Source organism: Myxine glutinosa, chromosome 4, assembly GCF_964187855.1.
Source record: "Myxine glutinosa chromosome 4, kmMyxGlut1.1, whole genome shotgun sequence".
Classification (NCBI taxonomy): domain Eukaryota; kingdom Metazoa; phylum Chordata; class Myxini; order Myxiniformes; family Myxinidae; genus Myxine; species Myxine glutinosa.
This window is the reverse complement of record NC_136264.1, coordinates 203,468,811-203,487,602: the sequence shown is the minus strand read 5'-3', so window position 1 is coordinate 203,487,602 and position 18,792 is coordinate 203,468,811. Positions and strand designations below refer to the sequence as shown.

Here is an 18,792-nt window from a genome sequence, read left to right as displayed (position 1 = left end):
GTCCATCATGAGTGCATTTCTGTACGTACTGCGTAATCTGCTTTGGGGAGATGCACACCCGGGAACAGGTCACTAGTGATACCATGAAATAGAGGAATATCATGAGACAAAAACTTCGGCTCATTCACGTCTTTAATCGATCGAAGTAACTGAAACAAGCACAAAACAAGAAAAAGAGCAATCAGAGCTTGCAAACCCATGCCAGGATGTATTTTCAGTAGTTTTTAAGGCTTTTGTGTTAAAACAAATATGGTGGCCGAACCACGTGACAGATGACGTCATCATTATTTTTTCCCTACCAATTTATTCCTAGATTATGCTCAAGAAATTTAATCTTGATCGGATGAAGTTTTGTACTTGTCGAATTATGACGTCATAATGGAGGCACCTATGACATCATTATTAACATATTTTATTTCCCACGGAGAGTTCCTTGCAATGAGCCATGTCTCAATTTTTTCTGTTCAGCGCTTTCCGAGATATAGAGGTGCAAATGTTTCAGTTTTCCAAGATGGCGGCCGAACCACGTGACCTATGACGTCATAACTATCATTTAAAAATTATACAGGTAGAGTTGCACCGATGGTGAAAATTTCCTGTCAATCGGACCAACGATTGCAGAGAAAATCATATTTATTCTGTACGGACAAACAGACAGACAGACAAACAAACTGACTCAAATGCAATATCCTCGCCTCAGGCAAGGGTAATGACATGTTCAAACGTCAATAGCTTGTTACAATCACTGTTATTCAAAGAAAATAGACTTCATAACATAAATTAACATACTTTAATTTGTTTGGGTTAAGGTGAGTGGCCAAATGGTGAGCGACATGATGAATGTCAATGAATGAATGATGAATTCATGATGAACATGAATGATGTATGTCATGAAAATGGTGAGTTTGGGTGATAACATGGAAATGTTTCTCACCAAGACGTCCTCGTTTTCGTTTGGAAACTTCAGCTTGAGGTTTCCTGCCGCCTCAAGTACAGCTTTGACAGCACGCATGCCATAATCATAGTGAAACTGTGAGGAGAGCTGCTCTGAACACAGCCTGCAAGTTCAACACAGGATATGTCTCAAACATACTCGGGGTACAACCAAACATGCACAAATGATGTCCGGAGAAACCACATCTTTGTCTATACCGTTAATACGCGGATATTCATGGACCATGACTGGACACAATAGCACATGAGAAATATATGAGGCATACAGGAAAGAGGTGAAACACCGCCATATTTGAAGAAGCAACTACAAAGCATCCCAAAATACACAGCCCCGTCCACGTCCGTTTTGTACTCGAGCTAAACTTAACGAAAACAACAACTCAATTTTTTTATATATGTACATTTTATTAATTTGTGTTATGAAAGGAGTTATGCGGAAAGGACGACCCAAAACCAATTATCTTATTTTTGATTCGCATATAAACATCATTAAAAGTAAATAATGACCTCGGCCAAAGTTCAAACGATGTGGGTTTAATCTCTACATGAGAGAATTCCACATAGCTATTTGGGTGGTGTTTAAGCTAACAGTTCGCTGTCTCCATCGATCTTGCCAAGGCCGTAACACCTATTGGCTCAAAATCCTTTTAACTGTTGACTTGGTAGTTTTTACAATGAAGGAAACACGTATGGGGAGTACATACGACATAGAGATTGTGAATGTGACAGCTCTGAGGCATCTTTCACTTCGCATTGAATTATTCAAAACATTCATTCTCTCCTTTAATGATCATTACGCTCATTCTTACGCTCATTAAACATTCATTTAACATTAAACGTTCATTAAACGATTACGAAAATAAAAACGAAAAACATTACGATTTTTACGTTCACACTGTCACATCAAATACTACCGTGAACACAAACATCGTCGCAACATCGTCACAAACGTTACGTTATGTAATTCAAACCGTGAACACATCGACTATTGGAGAGCCCATTGCCCAAATTTGAAACACGATGGAATAATATTTACCGATCTGAACAGTGATGTGGCTTTTATTGAAATTCTACAAATACTGTTTGGATTTTAATGATTTACGTGTGATATGATTTAACGGATGTTTATATAAATCGTTTAAAATTAAAATAAAAAAAGCCTTCAATTTCTGATATTTTACCTTTTCATTTGGGCCTCCAAATCGAAGCCCCGCCCATAGGGCGGGTACCGTTGCTAGTTCTCATAATAAAGGTTTGTTGAAGATTTCATGACAAAAGCTCAGATGGTAAAAATGTTATGGCTGAGACAGACACACTGAAGCTCAATGGTAAATAAATAAAGAAACATGGAAGCAGTTAATAAAGATGGGGTGTCTTGCACTTGTGGCACTACAATTATATATCATTATCATTATCTACCATTATAACCATCATCACCATTATCATTATCACTCTGTGGTTACCGAAGAAACCCGGAACACTCTTGATTGTTTTCCCTGCCGAGAAATGAACAGTTTCCAGGGATGGGCCTCCAAGTAATCCGCTTTTCCCTGAGCAACCGCATTCCCGGAACTCGTCTCCAAGGTGAAAACAAACTCGAGGTCTCACACGCACTGAGAACTGACTAATAAGGGGTATTTATCGTTACTAAAGTTATGGCCTGGACACACACACACACACACACACACACACACACACACACACACACACACACACACACACACACACACACTCACAAACAACCGTCGCCCGCATTAATAAATAATTGCCCCAAAGACAATCATCCATATCACCTTTTTAATCAATTGAATTTACCTTTAGCATGTGTTGGATACATCTATCCATACAAGGGGAATCTCTATCTCTTTATCTCTTTCTCTGAGTTTGTTCCTTATGCACGATCACATTTTTGAATCAGTAAATTCCATACTCGAGGTACACAACTTTGTGTGCGAAGTTGTGTGCGAAGTAACAGGGGCTATGTGGCCCGTTTTGAGGCTGCAGATTAAGGCCAAAGTGACCAATATAGCAATTTTTTGGCAAACAGGACGATAAATTGGTCTGAAATAGAAAAGGCCGGATTTTTCTTTTAGTGCAACACAATTAAACTTTTAAAAGTCCATGGAATAATTTAAATTGATAGATTCAATTAAACTTTTCCCCTCGTTGGAGACGGATACTTTTGCTAGTAACATACATAATGAAAAATGTTTTTAAAGTCCAGTTGCAATTTATTTTGGAGCCACAGATTGTCTTATTATTACATGGACATGCAGACAGTAGGGGTTCTGGTAACGCTGTACCTGTACGTCATGACGATCTTGATCGAGAGAAGCTTCGCGTTGAGAAATCCGTTTGAGTAGAGAGACACCTCGGCAATGAGGGCATAGTTTGGAACCATCATTGCGACAGTCCTGAACAGCACCTGCAGGGGTCAGCTCATGAACATTAGTGCAAATATAAACAATGCTGGGAAAGGAAGCAAACTTCACCTCTGCGTCTACACACCTTGAGGTTGTCAGGAAGCTCAGAACGTCCTGCATAGCCTGGATTCATGGTGATGGCCACAAAGCAGTTAGGATTGAGCCGTAACTCTGTGCCCTCGAAAAGGAAGACCTCCATGTTGCTCTGAATCGCTCTCTGAATGCACAGAATCTGTTGGGCTACCACAGAGAGTACCTCCAGCTCAATGCGGTTGAACTCGTCGAAGCAGGCCCAAGCACCCGAAGAGGCAAGACCTTTGAAGAACTGCATCATGCAAAATCGCACCAGAATAAATGCACCAAGTAGCGAATGCATCTTTGTTCACGAGCCGAGGTAATGATTCCATCTCAAAAGCAATGCACAGAAAAGCAAAAAAAAAAAAAAGAAGTGCACCCGCATCCACACCGACTCCGATACAGAGTAGGTCAGCATAAGCAATCATAAAAAGTGTCAGGAGAAGGTATGCTTGCACAGCGCTGCTTCAGACTACATCCCGATCGGGAATACAGCATACAGCTCCTATTTTTCATTTTGACATGCAGGTCAAAATGAATCCAAGGGAGTGCAAAACACACAATCCTACACTGGCACTTATCTCCACTATTTCCTTAGTGGCCCCTCTTTTGCTGACTTTCTTATGGGGTCAGCTGGGGAATTACTTTGGCCCAAATCTTTCACGAACCGGCTGGTCATGCCTGATGTTCGATTAAAGGTGACTTAGGCAGGAATTTATCATTACCCCACGCACGAAGCACAAAGTGGGGTTAAGTAAAAGGTTCCCTCTGTCTGACTGTGTGACAGAAATCAGTCTATGACGAAGGAACTATCTAATTCCAACTGAATTTTATATTTTGCATCCTGTAGAAAAGGAATTGGAACATGAAATTGAACACAAACCTGCAGTTTAACAGTACTTTGGCTCTGTATTTGGTAAATTGTACAGAATCTCATCGTGATCATGCATGCACACACAGGAGTGAGATAATTGTTTTAGTTTGTCTGTCATGGCTGACAGGATGGCCTAGGCGTACACACACTTGCCTCGAAGATGTCTAGCCAGGATTTGAATCCTGACCCACCTATACTACCGGTCAAAGGTTTTTGAACACCTCAATTTTTCCAGTTTTTATTGAAATTTAAGCAATTCAAGTCCAGTGAATAACCTGAAATGGTGCAAAGGTAAGCAGTAAACTGCTCGAGGTAAAAAAAAAAAACGTTTAGGTTAGCAAAAACCGGAAAATAATGTAAATTGCACAGTTATATTGTAAAACAAAGGCCTTCTTCAGGGAACAAGTAATGGGTTAACAACTTACAGCTCTTCTGCAGCAATGTAAGTAAATTAAGCCTTGAAAGTTGATGCAAACAATTCCTACAGGTGTCCCAACCTCTGCTGAATACTTGATTACAAACCCCCTGTCTGTATAAAAGCAGTATTGGAACAAACTGTTATTACACCCTCTGAAGCATTATTTGGACAATATTGCACTGCAGGAAGTGGTATATTGGAAACTGGAGGAAACTGACAGGAAGAGGTCTGGCAGACCCAAAGCCACAACAGAATCAGAAGACAAGTTTCTGAGAGGCAACAGCTTGCGTGATAGGTGGCTCACAGGACAACAGCTTGAAGCACAGCTTAACACTGGTCGAAGTAAGCAAGTCTCAGTTTCAACTGTGAAGAGAAGACTTCGAGCTGCAGGTTTCACAGGTCGAGTGGCAGTAAGAAAGCCATTGCTAAGATGGCAAAATAAGAAAAAGAGGCGTGCCTGGGCCATGAAGCACCGCCAGTGGACTACTGAAGACTGGAAGAAGGTCTTATGGACCGATGAATCAAAATTTGAAATCTTTGGTTCATCACGCAGGGTTTTTGTATGCCGTCGAGTAGGTGAAAGGATGGTTCCTCAGTGTGTGACACCAACTGTCAAACATGGAGGAGGAAGCGTGATGGTCTGGGGCTCTTTTGCTGGATCCAGAGTCGGCGACTTGCACAGAGTGACTGGCACCCTGAACCAAAAGGGCTACCGCAGCATTTTGCAGCGCCATGCAATACCCTCTGGTATATGCCGAGTTGGTCAAGGGTTCATGTTACAGCAAGCTAATGACCCTAAACACACATCCAGGCTATGTCAAAACTACCTTCGAGGAAAAGAACAAGACGGTCGGCTTCAAATCATGGAATGGCCAGCACAGTCTCCAGACTTAAACCCCATCGAGCTGGTTTGGGATGAACTGGACAGAAGGGTGAAAGCAAAGCAACCGACAAGTGCAACACATTTGTGGGAACTTCTGCAACAGTGTTGGGAAGAACTTCCCGAACAATATTTGATTTCCATCGTAGAAAGAATGCCACGAGTGTGTTCGCCGGTTATATCTGCAAAAGGTGGCTACTTTGGTGAGTCAAAAATTTAAATTAAGTTTTGTTAAACAAAATGATTCTTTGATCTCTTTTTATCTCCAATTGTTTATTTGTTCTATGCTTAATTTCAGAGTACACTGAGACATTAAACTGAGTAAATTTCAATAAAAACTGGAAAAATTGAGGTGTTCTAAAAGTTTTGACCGGTAGTGTATAAACAGTCATCCTCGTGTTTCACAGGCAGGGTGATTCATCGAAGTGTGTGCCATCCCCCGGATGGACGTTAAATAGGCATTCCATCTCAAATAATTATAGATCCCATTGTGCCCTTCGCGGACGGTAGGCGAGCTATCGCCAGCACCATGAACAAATTCCAAATTTCTGTCCTAACCAACATAAGGCACAGCCGTGCTCTCAGCCAATGGTGATACTGAAGGAGCTCGGGCTCCCACGTCGATCGGAAGAATACAACACAACAACATGCATTTTAAGGCCATTTTCCCTGCTAGAGCGGGGGTTAGCCTTGCGGTCCCCATGACAATCTTCTCCATTTTGCCCTATTTTCTGCATCTCTCCTTGTTAACCCCCTTGCCCGCATTTCTTCTTCCACCATCTTTAGCCAAGTCTTTCTCGGTCTTCCCCGTCCTCTACTTCCTTCTACATCAATTTCCATCACTCTTCTCAACCAGTCACTTTCATCCTTCCTCAACACGTGACCAAACCATCTCAGCCTGTTCCTCTTCACAGCATCAATCACAGGCAATATTCCCATCATCTTTCGCAATTCATCATTTGTCTTCCTCTCTCTCAACGATACTCCGCACATCCATCGAACCATTCGCATTTCCACCCTTTCCAGCCTTCGTTGCTGCTCTACGTTCATTGCCCATGTCTCACTCCCATAAATCATAACACTTCTCACACATGCAGCATACACCTTTCCCTTCAGCTTCAGCGACACTCTCCTCCTCATCAGCACGCCACTCAGTTCCCGAAACTTCTTCCATGCACATCTCACTCGAGCAACCGTTGCCGAGTCTGATCCACCTTCTCCATTCAGCATGTCTCCGAGGTAGCAAAATGTTTTCACACCTTCCAGCTTCACGCCGTCTCCAAGATCCAACTCAACATTTCCTCCATCTGCAGCTCCCTCTGTGCACACCTTACATTTGAATGTAGCTGCCACACTGGTAAATGACCCTCTCAGACCACTACATTTTTGATGAACCCACTCAGCGCACATTGTACATTGAATGGAGTTCACTCCGACACCCTTCCTGCACACAGCACACGGCCACTTCCCAGTTCTTTCCACCTCACCACATGCTTTACCACTTGCCATCACCTTCGTCTTTCCGATATTCACCTTCAGACCTTTTGTCTCCATACATTCCTTCCACTTGTTCATCTTTTCCTTCAGTCCATCCATACTCTCCGCAATCAACACCAGATCATCTGCATACAACAACTCCCACGGTAAACCCTCCTTTACGTTCTGAGCCAGCACCTCCATCACAGCTACAAATAGTAGTGGACTTAGTACCGACCCCTGATGCACTCCCACCTTCACCTCAAACTCACCACTGTTCCCGTCCTTCGTCCTTACACCTGTGCGCGCTCTTTTGTACATTGCCATCACTACTCTGATCAACCATTCCTCCACTCCTAACTTCCTCAATGCCCATGTCAATACTTTGCGTGGAACCCTATCGAATGCTTTCTCCAGATCAACAAACCCAAAAAACAACTTCTTCCTCTTCTCCATGTACTTCTCCTGCAACTGCCTCACAACTGCCTCACAACTGCCTCACCTCACAATGAAGTTCCTCAGATCGGAAGAATGGACGCGACAAAAAGCTGGAATTCGTCCGAGTTGCTTTATTCAAACAAAACACTCAGGTACTCTGAAAAGCCCGTTTATCGGGCAGCAATATATATACACACATTATCCCGGAGCGTTTGCCCAGGAAAGGCGAGAGGGGCCGTGGCCGAGCGTCCCGACCGAGGCCTGGCAAGTTGAGCGCGGGCCTGCCCGGGCGTCCTGGACGAGCCCGGCATGGTGATCGCTCCGCGTCCTTGATAGGTGCAAGGCGATTGTGAAAACCCAGCGGTAGCCGCTACAATACCCTGCAGCATGTATATGAGTGAAGTGTGCTGTATATGAGTGAAGAAGAAGACGGTCTGTCTGTCCCACTCCCTTTATTATATGTTTTATGTGTCCGTTTATGTTTCTTGTCATTAATGTTAGCTCTTACACGAGCCTCGATCTTGTATACAATAAATAAATAAATAACCAGGAAACATACTGTCTCTAGGCATGTCATAAAAGACACAACCAACAGGCATGAAGGACAAATTTAACGCGTTAAATAAAGTGGTGTAAAAGAGGGTTAATCAACAGCGGTAAACTGCCGAAATGTTTTTTTTCTACAGCCTTTAAAATTTTTATTGAACACTAACACACATTTAAAACACATTGATTGAACACATTTAAAACATTTTAGAACACAGATCACCTTGGTACTTCCAAAAACCTGTTTAGCAGTACATGGACAAAATATTTCGCCACTTTACGCCATTTAAACCAATCAAATTTGCCACTCGCTCTCTTAGGTTGTGTACAGAAGATGGAAAAGCAGCTAGAGATCTGTTTTCGTTCCATGACTGAGGTGCTACTTGAAATTTCACATGAGTATAGACAACGATATGATGGACTGAGTAAAAAGTTCTCCATGAGATCTCTGTCCAACACAGCCCTACAGGTTTGTTGAAGTTTGCTACCAGGGTTCAAAAATCCGCTTTTTGGCATTTCGGCCATTTTTAAGGACTCACATCTACAACCCCCATGTGCATTAGTCGTGATTTGCACGTACACATGCACGATTATGGTCTATACACGTTTGCTTTTGCTTTGGCAAGTTTACCTCCACCACCAAAGGTGGATGGAGGTTACGTTTTCACCCCTGTCTGTTTGTTTTTGAACAAAATATCTCAAAAAGTTGTGGACCGATTCGGACGAAATTTGGCAGAGATGTAGAGTATGTCACAAGGACGAAATGATTAGATTTTGGTGAAGATCCGGATTCGGATCCGGCTACTAGAATTTTTAAAGTGATTCTTCACCACTGGGAGATAGGGCCAAAAACGATACATAGCAGGATATTTCAAAAAGTTGTGGATGGATTTGGACGACACCTGGTGGACAGGTTGGGCGTCTTAGAAGAACAAATAGATTCCATTTTGGTGAAGATCTGAATATGGATTCGGATATGATAATTATTTAATTTCTTAAGTGATTTTTCACCATTGCATTGGGAGATAGGGCCAAAACTATACATTGCGGGATATCTCAAAAAGTTATGGATGGATTTGGACGAAGCTTGGTGGACAGATTACGTGTGTGACAAGGAAGAATCGATTCGATTTTGGTGAAGATCTGAATATGGATTCCGATATGAGAATTATTTAATATTTAACGACATTTTCATTCTTCACCATCGAGTGATATGGCCAACTGAGTGCAAACTGGAGGTATGCTCTCTACTGAGTGTCGTTCTAGTTTATTTTGATTTGCGTGACATCATATGCTGTGTATTGTATTCACGCATTAATTTTATGCGTTATATGCATATATACCGTTATATGCATGGTATATATGTTTTATGTTTTATGCGTATGCACGTTTTATGCATTATATGCATGGTCCCCTTGTGTTTTATACCTCTCTCCCCCCCCCCCCCCCCCCCTTCCCACGCCTCCTCCCCCCAAGCCCTCTCCCAACCACACTTCTCCCTGCTCTCAAATGTTGTGGTTGTGTGCTTCCCCTTCTCTCCCCATCTTGTCTTCCGCTCCCTCTTTTTGTATATTTTGTTTGTCTGGTTGATTTGTTTGTGAAATAAATGTTAGCTCTTCCACGAGCCTCGATTCAGTGTACAAAAAAAAATAAAAAAAATAAAAAAATACATATTGTGCGCATGTTCTATTGTATAAACACATGTTATATGTGACATGTTGTACATACACATATGCACACACACACATGCTAATGGAGGTAGATATTTTGAGAACCAGTCGATTTCCTGCCATCTCCAGAGGCCCAAATCGCAGGCAAAAACAACTTGCATGCATACATACACATACACGTGCACCGACACACACACACACACACACACACACACACACACACACACACACACACACACACACACACACACACACACACACCTCCTCCATTTATAGTAGATATTCATGGTACTTATCCCACCGAATCTGTGTGAAGGTACGAATATCTTGTTTTTTAACAGAAGATATGTGCATGACACAGCTGGGTGTTTTTTTTTAAGCCTTTTCTCCAGACATCATCGCAATTCACCCCTTTCATGGAGGAGGCCAATGCTGAATAAATATAATGCTTGTTGTGACAATACTCGCTGATGATTGGCTGGGTGTCAATAATACTACGCCACGCGACCACCTCACTGCACCGCTAGCAGCTGCACTAAAAGAAAATAGTGCTGATCATTAACGGCAACTACTTAGTGTTGGACAAAATTCACAATGCGAACTTTTGATATTGATGGGAAAATGTGTTTCTGAAACGTATTCAAGCATTGATAAATAGCACCCATGCCCTCTCCCCTCCCCCTTAACACAATGGAACGAAACTGAACGAAACTGAACAAAAACTCAAACCGACGAATTTCAAGATTCAGACAAAATCGCGGCTCGTAGGAAATATAAATTGTTGTCGGAAAAGCAAAGCAAGAGTTGAAAAGACCCTTCCCATGTCCTTTTTCTCAAGACTGACCTCGAGACATTTTCTCAAGACTGCACGGGGTGAAATGTTCTATGAACTCTCGAGTTTGTCGATTTACAACTTGTAATTTTGTCGGTGATAACTTGCCTACCTTTTGTGAAAGACACTGTGGGATCTATAATGTCTATCAACAAATGCTAGCAGATGGGACACCCTGTTCAAAGTGCTTCCTGAGACACAGCACAAGTAGTGATGGAATACCCTGCCTGCAATTCACCAATCTGACATTATATAGTCGGATCTGTAATCAAACCCAAGCTAAACGGCTCAAAGGCAGGTGTGCTACAAGTAAGGCAGGGCAGGGTGTAAGGCAGGTAGGCAGGTGTGGTGTGCATCTACACCACCATATCAGGCAATCCTACGCTGGCAAAAAGGTACAAATAGGAGAGAAAGGGAAAAGTGGAATGCTCGTAAAGACTCCTGAATATCATTTACAGCTCTTGATTATCATAAACGTCATCAGTGGATTAACTTACTCGTAGAGAAGAATGAATTCAAACAGGAGAAAGACATGCTAGATTCATTTACCTTACTCATGGCAAGGTAGTCTAGACCATCAGAACAGTTGAAGACAACACATTGAACAGCGAGCGCCTTGGCAAGATCTTTGGTCGTCTCTGTTTTCCCTGTTCCTGCTGGTCCCTCCGGAGCACCACCAAGGTGTAGGAAGAATGCCCCGACCTACGTCACATGTTACTTAGTCATGTCATTAAACGAACACCCAGCATCATGGAAGTGATCTTCCTTAAATAGGATGTAAAGAGGCCAAAGCACAAATTTTAACAAGAAAAGGAAAAGGTGCTCACCAATGTGCGGTAACACCTGTCGGTGAGTGGGGTGATTACCAGGCGAGGTGAGTTCCCGAGGTACTCGTAAGCATATTTTACATCATAGTTGATTAAATGGACACGGACTTGTTCATTCTCCCAGTAATATCGCAACTGTGCCAGCCAGTTGAAGTCCATGTCACTGGAGACCTCTGCGATGCACAAGAGGAAGAGACCCCACAGGCTGAGAGCACAGAATAAACCTCATGTTTCATTTCTATGGTTCGGTCTATATTTGCAGATAAAGACCGAATCCAAACCCTGCTGGCACTCCATGGGAGTGGCAAATGGACTTGGGTCCACTCGAGAACTAAACTTGGAACAAAACGCTTGGAATTGCTTGGAAATTTGAAATTGGAAATGATTGGAGGTGAGCGTGTGGCCACCTATCTGTGTTGTTCTTAAAATGATAACCTGTGTGTCGGGGCTTTGGTTTAATTTAAAATTCACCGTTTAAAGAGTTTTAATACAGGGTTCAAGATCTTCATCTGAATCTACAAACAGCTTGGTATATATATTTTTTTCACAAAACGATGACATCGTAATACTATTATGGGAGAATTTGTACCCATTATAATCAGGCCCCCTTCCACTCCGCCAATATGTATATAATTATGTATGTAATATTGCAGATTTTAAATTATGTTAATTCCAATTAATCAATAAGATGTAAAACGAGCATGTATACCATTTTTCACCATCTCCCAAACCACATCTCTGGCATGGACATCAATCGTAACCAGAGCTCCGAGGGTAATGCGAGTTTGCTTGGACAACTTCCCCCGAACTAACTCCACTATGTCGTTCAGTTGTTCTTGGAGCTTGACGTGATAATCCCTCAAACTCTGGAAGACAAAAATTGAACAATCTTGCACAAGACAGAAGTCATGTGATCCAACTGAATCACAGATGGCACCTATTGGCCTTTGGAAGGTGCAGTGTGTGCTATTGACAACATTCTCTATATATATTTAGGGAAATCATATAAAGGATTTGATCCATTTCATCAAATGTTTAAACACAATATATTAGCAACGAGAGCAATGCGACTGTGTCGCCAATATGCCTCCGCGTAGTCCCACAACGGATTGATGCCCTCGTTCACTGTCATAAAAATAAATAAGTTTGATTTAAATCCCTTCAGCTGTTTTCAAGTATCACATTTTCACCAGCCATGACAGGTTTCACATCGATCGGTGAAGCGGTTTCAGAGAAGGGGTTTTTTTAAATATCGGCTTTCAAGCTAATATGGCTGCCACACCACATGACATATGACCTTTAAAAATGTACACTCTGCATATGTATGGTTAGGGGAACACGTTTGTGAAGTTTTGTGTTCATCGGATAAGGTTCATTTTTCTATCCAAAATGGCTGCCAAACCACATGAACTACGACATAATTTTCAAACTATATGCAACAATGGTGTGAGATGATATTTGTAAAATTTTGCATCAATAGGGTAAGCGGTTTCAGAGATATAATTATTTAATATTTTCCTTCAATCCAATATGGTTGCCACACCATGTGACCAATGATGTTTTCGTGATCAACTTTTAATCGCCATGCCTAGTCAATGACACACGTAAACTTTCGAGTCAATCGATTTGGTGGTTTGGGAGAAGATGTTTTTTTAAGGTTTTAGGTTAAACCCAATATGGCTGTCAAAGCATGTGACCTATGATATCATAAATTTAATATTTCAATACAAATGGGTCACAGGTCATGTGCATGAAATTTCAGATTTTTAGGATAAGGAATTCGATAAAAACATTTTTGGCTGGTATACCACTTTTTTTTTCTTCTTTTTTTTGTGTACAGAATCGAGGCTCGTGAAAGAGCTAACATTTATCAAACAAACAAATCAAACAAACAAGCAAACAAAGTATATAAAAAGGGGAGCGGTAGACAAGATGGGGAGAGATGGGGAAGCACACAAACACAACATTTGAGAGCAGGGACATCGGGAGATGTGTGGGAGGGAGAGGGCTTGGGGGGAGGCAGGATAGGTATAAAACGCAAGGACACCAAGGACTTCTAGGAAAGAAGTTGGTATTTCAAAAAAGTGGATTTGGGGTGAAATTAGCGGGGGTAGAAAAGATCAAGGTTTTGGATGGGGAGAAGATAAGAGATGGTGGTGAACAGCAGTTTTAAAGACCTGGAGGGAGGAGTGGGATTGAAGAGAGTGAGGGAGTTTGTTCCAGAGGCGGGAGAAAAGAGGAATGAAGGAGTGAAGGTCAGCAGAGAGTCTTGATTTTGGCAGTTTAACCATAAGAGGGTTGCAGGCAGATCTTGTGCGACCTGTAAGAATATTTGGGGGACAGAGCCCAGAGAGAGCTGGGGGAGCAAGGCCGGAGAGGAGTCAGTAGAAGACGGAAAGACCACCAACCTGCCTGCGGTGAGTAAGTGAAAGGCCCTCAGAGATAGCGTCATCGCGGGAGATTCCAATGATTCTGAACGCTTTGGTTTCAACAGCGTGAAGACGAGCTAGGTGTGAGGCAGGAGCACCAGCCCAGAGGGGAGAGCAGTACTCCATTGAGCTGCGGATGAAAGCCTTGTATGTGGTGAGGAGCTCAGGTGTGCCAAGGAAGGACTTCGCACGACGGAGGATGCCCAGTCGGCGACTGGCTTTGGAGGCCAGCTTGGAAATGTGGTTTTCCCAGGAAAGATCATGGCAGATAGTGAGACCCAAAAGCTTGAGTGACAGAACTTCTTGGAGAGGATTATTCAGAAAGTAGATGGGAGGGTTGTCCAGTCGGTCTTTTCAGAGAGACATCGTAAGAGTGTGAGATTTGTCAGGATTGAAAGACATGTTCCACTTGTTTGCCCAGTCTGTGATTTTGTCCAGGTCTGCAGAGAGTGAGGAGGCTGCAGACTGCCGATCTGAGGGATGAGGAATGGAGCGGCAGAGAGTGGAGTCATCAGCAAAGAGATAGAGAGGATTTTCAAGAGAGTCAGAGAGATCATTGATGAAGACCAGAAAAAGCACAGGGCCCAGAACACTGCCTTGGGGAACTCCAGCCTGAACAGGAAGAGGAGATGAGAGAACCCCATTCAGGGCCACACGTTGACTACGACTAGAGAGGAAGTCCGCCAGCCAAGCGTAGAGATTTGCATGAATACCAAAGGAGGAGAGTTTGGTGAGCAGAGCGGGATGCCAGACCGTATCGAAGGCACGTGATATGTCGAGGGAGACAGCTCTAATTTCCTGTTTGGCACTGAGGACCTCCATCCATTGTTGAGACAGCAGAAGCAGCATGTCCAGAGTAGAGTGACCTGGTCTGAAACCAAATTGATGGTCAGAGATCAAGCCATTGGAGAAGAGGAAAGATTTCATATCCGAAGCAATGATGGATTCCATGACTTTGCTGATAATTGGGAGAAGGCTGATTGGTCTGTAGTTGCTAGGATCTGTTTTTGCACCTTTTTTGTGTAAAGCGGTGATGTTGGCTGATTTCCAAGCAGATGGCAGATGACCTTGAGCAAAGGAGAGGGTGAAGAGAACAGAAAGAGGGAATGAAAGAGCAGAAGAACATGATTTTAGGACCCGTGGGCTGATGCCGTCAGGACCAGTTGCAGAATCAGAGTCGAGGGTTGACAGAAACTTTTCCACCTAATCAGGAGGAAAGGACACAGAGTCCAGGAGCAGCTGGGTACGACTGGGTACGGTGGGTACAGAGAGGGATGGGTTTGGGACACAAGATTTAGAGGCAAACACACGAGTTGAGGCATTCAGCTTTTTCACGTGCAGAGTCAGCTGTGTAGCCGTTTGAGGTAAGGGAGGGGATGGAGGGGGAACAAACACCAGAAACAGATTTGACCAGACGCCACCAGGATTTGGAAGAGGGCGACAGATGAGAGTTCGGTCTTGAGAACAGAGAGATATTGTTTCCTGGCTCTCCTGAGGGTGGACACACACTTGTTTCGGGCTTTGTGAAAGGAAATGAGATTTCCTTCCGTTGGATTTGCTTTCCAGGAGACGAAGGCAAGTTGTTTCTGGGCAACAGCCTCACCACAAGAATCCGTGTACACTTCACTTTGATGTCATCATTATCATGCTTTTGTGCCGCATTGGGAGGACTTGACAAAGTGGCAAGTTTCAAAATGTTCCATTCAGCAGTTTCCGAGAAGTATTTTTTACTTATTTGAGTTTATTCTAAGATGGCTGCCATACCACGTGACCTATGAAGTCACAATTATGATAAAAACATTCTACATGGGTGTCACTCCTACCATGAAAATTTTGTCTCAATCGAAGCAGTGACACCATTATTGATCCATGTGTGGTACACCAGAGTGTTGGAGGCTGGGATAAAAATTGATAGGTTAGCAGGACACATCCTTCAACTGGCTATGGGCGCGATGGTGCCGATCTGGGACGCGGGGTTGTGGTGATGTAGTTGGGTAGTCTGGAGGTCAACATGGTGTTATGGGTGTCCTAGGTTTGTGGACCATGTCTTCTGGGTGAATCTCCTGGTGGAGCATGGCTGTCAACTGGACCTTGGCATGGTCAAGTGTAGGTGGGCACTGGGGGCTGCAGTTATGTGGACTGGGAAATGTGGGCGGTGCAGGGGACGTGATGTGGATGCCACGCACTGCGACCGTTCCCCCCAGGGCCGGAGTTGTGGGAATGGTAGTGTTGGCAGCAGGTGCTCACCACATTGGCCAGCTGGGCTAGTGTAGCCATGTTCCTCGCAGGGGGGCCGAAGGATGGATGGTGGGTCGCACCGTTATGGACACTCACGGGCCATGTTGGCGTTTCGGCTGCCTAGCTTATCCCGATGACCCTTGCATGGTAGAGGTGCGGAGCTGTCGTAGCCAAATGGAGTTGTGTAGTGACGGTCACCATTGGAGGCAGATCCACATACCTGCCAGTACAGTGGGACAAAAGGAAATTTGGTGAAATTTGACAGGCGCAATGGGATAAATTTTGGGATTCAGTAGGGTGGATGGCACTCTTGGACCTGACCAACTGGCAAATACCTGCACATCAAGGTAGAGGTGAGTGACTTGATGTTTACTGTCCCAGGGTTCAGTACTTCCTTGAGGAAATTGAGACATGTAATTTGGAGTAAGGGGTGGGTGAGAGTAATGGCATGGCCGGTGAAGGGATGGAATGTGTGCCACACAGTCTTTTGGGTGGCGTTTATGGGTCGAGGTTTGGTGTTTTCATGTGGTCGTGAGGTTGGAAATTGAGAATGAGTGATGATTATTGTTTTTTTTGAAATATGGAAATTTTAAAAATGTGAATGGGGATTTCACATAATGTAAGCAGGCCATGGCAGCAACTTTTGGAAACATATTTTTGTGACATTTTCTGAATATGTGGTTGAGAATTGAATGGCAGTGGGAGAGGAAATGTTTTTGTGGATTTTGTGGGTGGGGAAGGTGTGTGTGTCTGCAGGTACGGATCAAGCTCTGGAGGAGCGGTAACTGTGGCCCCCCTCTGCGGTGATTACCCCTGGCAGCCAGTGGTGTCTGGAAATTGGAGCCCGTCGGTGGTGGGGGTCTGGTTGGGCGCCCTGGGGTGAGAGACTCCCGGCGACCCGTGTGGCTGTGTGGAAGCCTGAGGCGACGGAGCCTGGTGTGTGGAGACCCACTCCGGCGGGACGACAGCGTAAGGAGCTGTTTGGCTGTCATGGGGCCAAGAGGTAAAGGGGCGGGGGTGGTGAAGAAGTCGTAAGTCAGGCGTCTTGGTTTTGGGACTGTGGGTACCACAGCCTGAAGCGCCCCCACCATCTTGCTTGTACAGTACCTCCCCACTGCCTAATAGAAACGCACACACATGTATGACATCTATGCCATGGTCCTGCAGGGCGGTAAAATACATGCTTAGTAATGATTTTGAATCCTGATGATTTTTGGAATGTGTCTGAGTGGTTATGGGTTTGTGTAGAATGAATGTGGGTGAAATCCACCGAGCCATGTCACTCACCTGTAACACCAGAACAGTGCCCGTGGAAATTTGGGGTGCATCGGGATAGCCCCGCAGGTAACGTTGAGTCTTGTAGCATCCACCGGGGGAAGCGGCCTGTAGACTGGGGTTGTACAAATGTTTTTTATTGAAAATTTTGCAAGTTTGGATAAGTTTTGTGGTTAAGTTAGGTTTGCGTGTTGTTTGTTTCCTTCCTCCGCAGGAACAACCAATCATAATTGTGTAAATATTTGAAATGTGATTGTCGCTTAAGGGGGTAGCACGTTAAGGAGGCTAGGTAAGTAGCTCCGGCTCACTTCCCACAGCCCTCCTGATTTATTTCATAGGCTAAGTGTGAGACAGTAAGTGTTAAGACTGGGAGGGTAGCGCCTGCGGTGAACCTTGCAGGAGTTACGGTTCCGGGGGGGGGGGGGGGGCTGCATTATGAATTTTGGGGTAATGATATATAGATTCAGGTAGATCTGCATAGGTAGGTGATCTGATGATCGTGGGTAGAAAGAACCACTTTGATGTACACAAGTCAGGGACCTGTTTACCCGAATGTCGGGTAAGTGTATCTCCTTGGCCATACGAGGATGGCCCTTGTGTTAACTAGGTAGGGATTATGTTAATTCCGCTGTTCGTAAAACCTTGTGATTTATCCCATTGTCACTTCTGGCACCGCACATAGACACTAGTAAGAAAGGCCCATTAATTACTAGATGATAAATAATAAAACCCACCGGAAGCCAGTTCGGAGCACTGCCGATGGAATACCACCGTTACATCACCACAAAGCACAGGCAGGCCGAGAGCCATGCCCAGAAGGACCCCATTGGGTGGGAGTTGACCAACCGGAAGGCAGGAGCAAGAAGTGACCCACTGATTTGTGAAGGAAGGCCGAGGAGGAAGCAGCGTGCTGGTTGGCCAGGTACCACCGAGGATGGCAGAGGCGGAGGAGCTCGCTGGTTGGTGAAGAGAGTGCGAGTAGGGGACATCTCGCTGATTGGCACAGTATGCTGATGACGTCACGACCTGGATGTTAAAAGAAGACTGGCGGGCATTTTCTCTCTCTTGCTCTGGACCGTCTTCTTGCCCTGGACTTCCCTTGTGTTCTCCTTGTCTCTCTTGCCTTCGGACTTTGGTGGAGACGGTTGTGCGCCAACGATTCTTCCTCCCCTATCCTCACGTACTGGACCTCGGTGTGGGCGATAGCGGGCCGAGTTTGGCAGGCGGAAACGACGTGCGGCTGGCTGCTGGAGAGCAACGAGGCCTTGTGAACGGGGGCATGTGAGGTCTGTTTTTGCGCCAACGGCGGGCGGTTCCCGCCAACGCACCGGACGAGTTGGAGGACGAGTTGGACGATCCCTGATGAGACCACGAGCGAGTCAGAGCTAAGTTACACACCACGCTTTTATTTTCATTTATATTCTCCTGTGTCTGTGT

The 18,792-nt window shown here is 44.3% G+C and overlaps 1 protein-coding gene across 1 annotated transcript in view; it reads right to left on the bottom strand.

Annotated features, from left to right (window-relative positions):
• DNAH12 (dynein axonemal heavy chain 12) overlaps nucleotides 1-18,792 on the bottom strand; it is a 460,368-nt gene that overhangs the window by 382,145 nt on the left and 59,431 nt on the right. The window contains exons 18-24 of the mRNA XM_068114298.2: nucleotides 12,123-12,279; nucleotides 11,414-11,586; nucleotides 11,136-11,288; nucleotides 3,463-3,702; nucleotides 3,258-3,379; nucleotides 935-1,058; nucleotides 30-149 (exon numbers count right to left, since the gene is read on the bottom strand). Coding sequence (XP_067970399.2) covers nucleotides 30-149; nucleotides 935-1,058; nucleotides 3,258-3,379; nucleotides 3,463-3,702; nucleotides 11,136-11,288; nucleotides 11,414-11,586; nucleotides 12,123-12,279 — 1,089 coding nt within the window. The remainder of the gene's footprint in view (nucleotides 1-29; nucleotides 150-934; nucleotides 1,059-3,257; nucleotides 3,380-3,462; nucleotides 3,703-11,135; nucleotides 11,289-11,413; nucleotides 11,587-12,122; nucleotides 12,280-18,792) is intronic.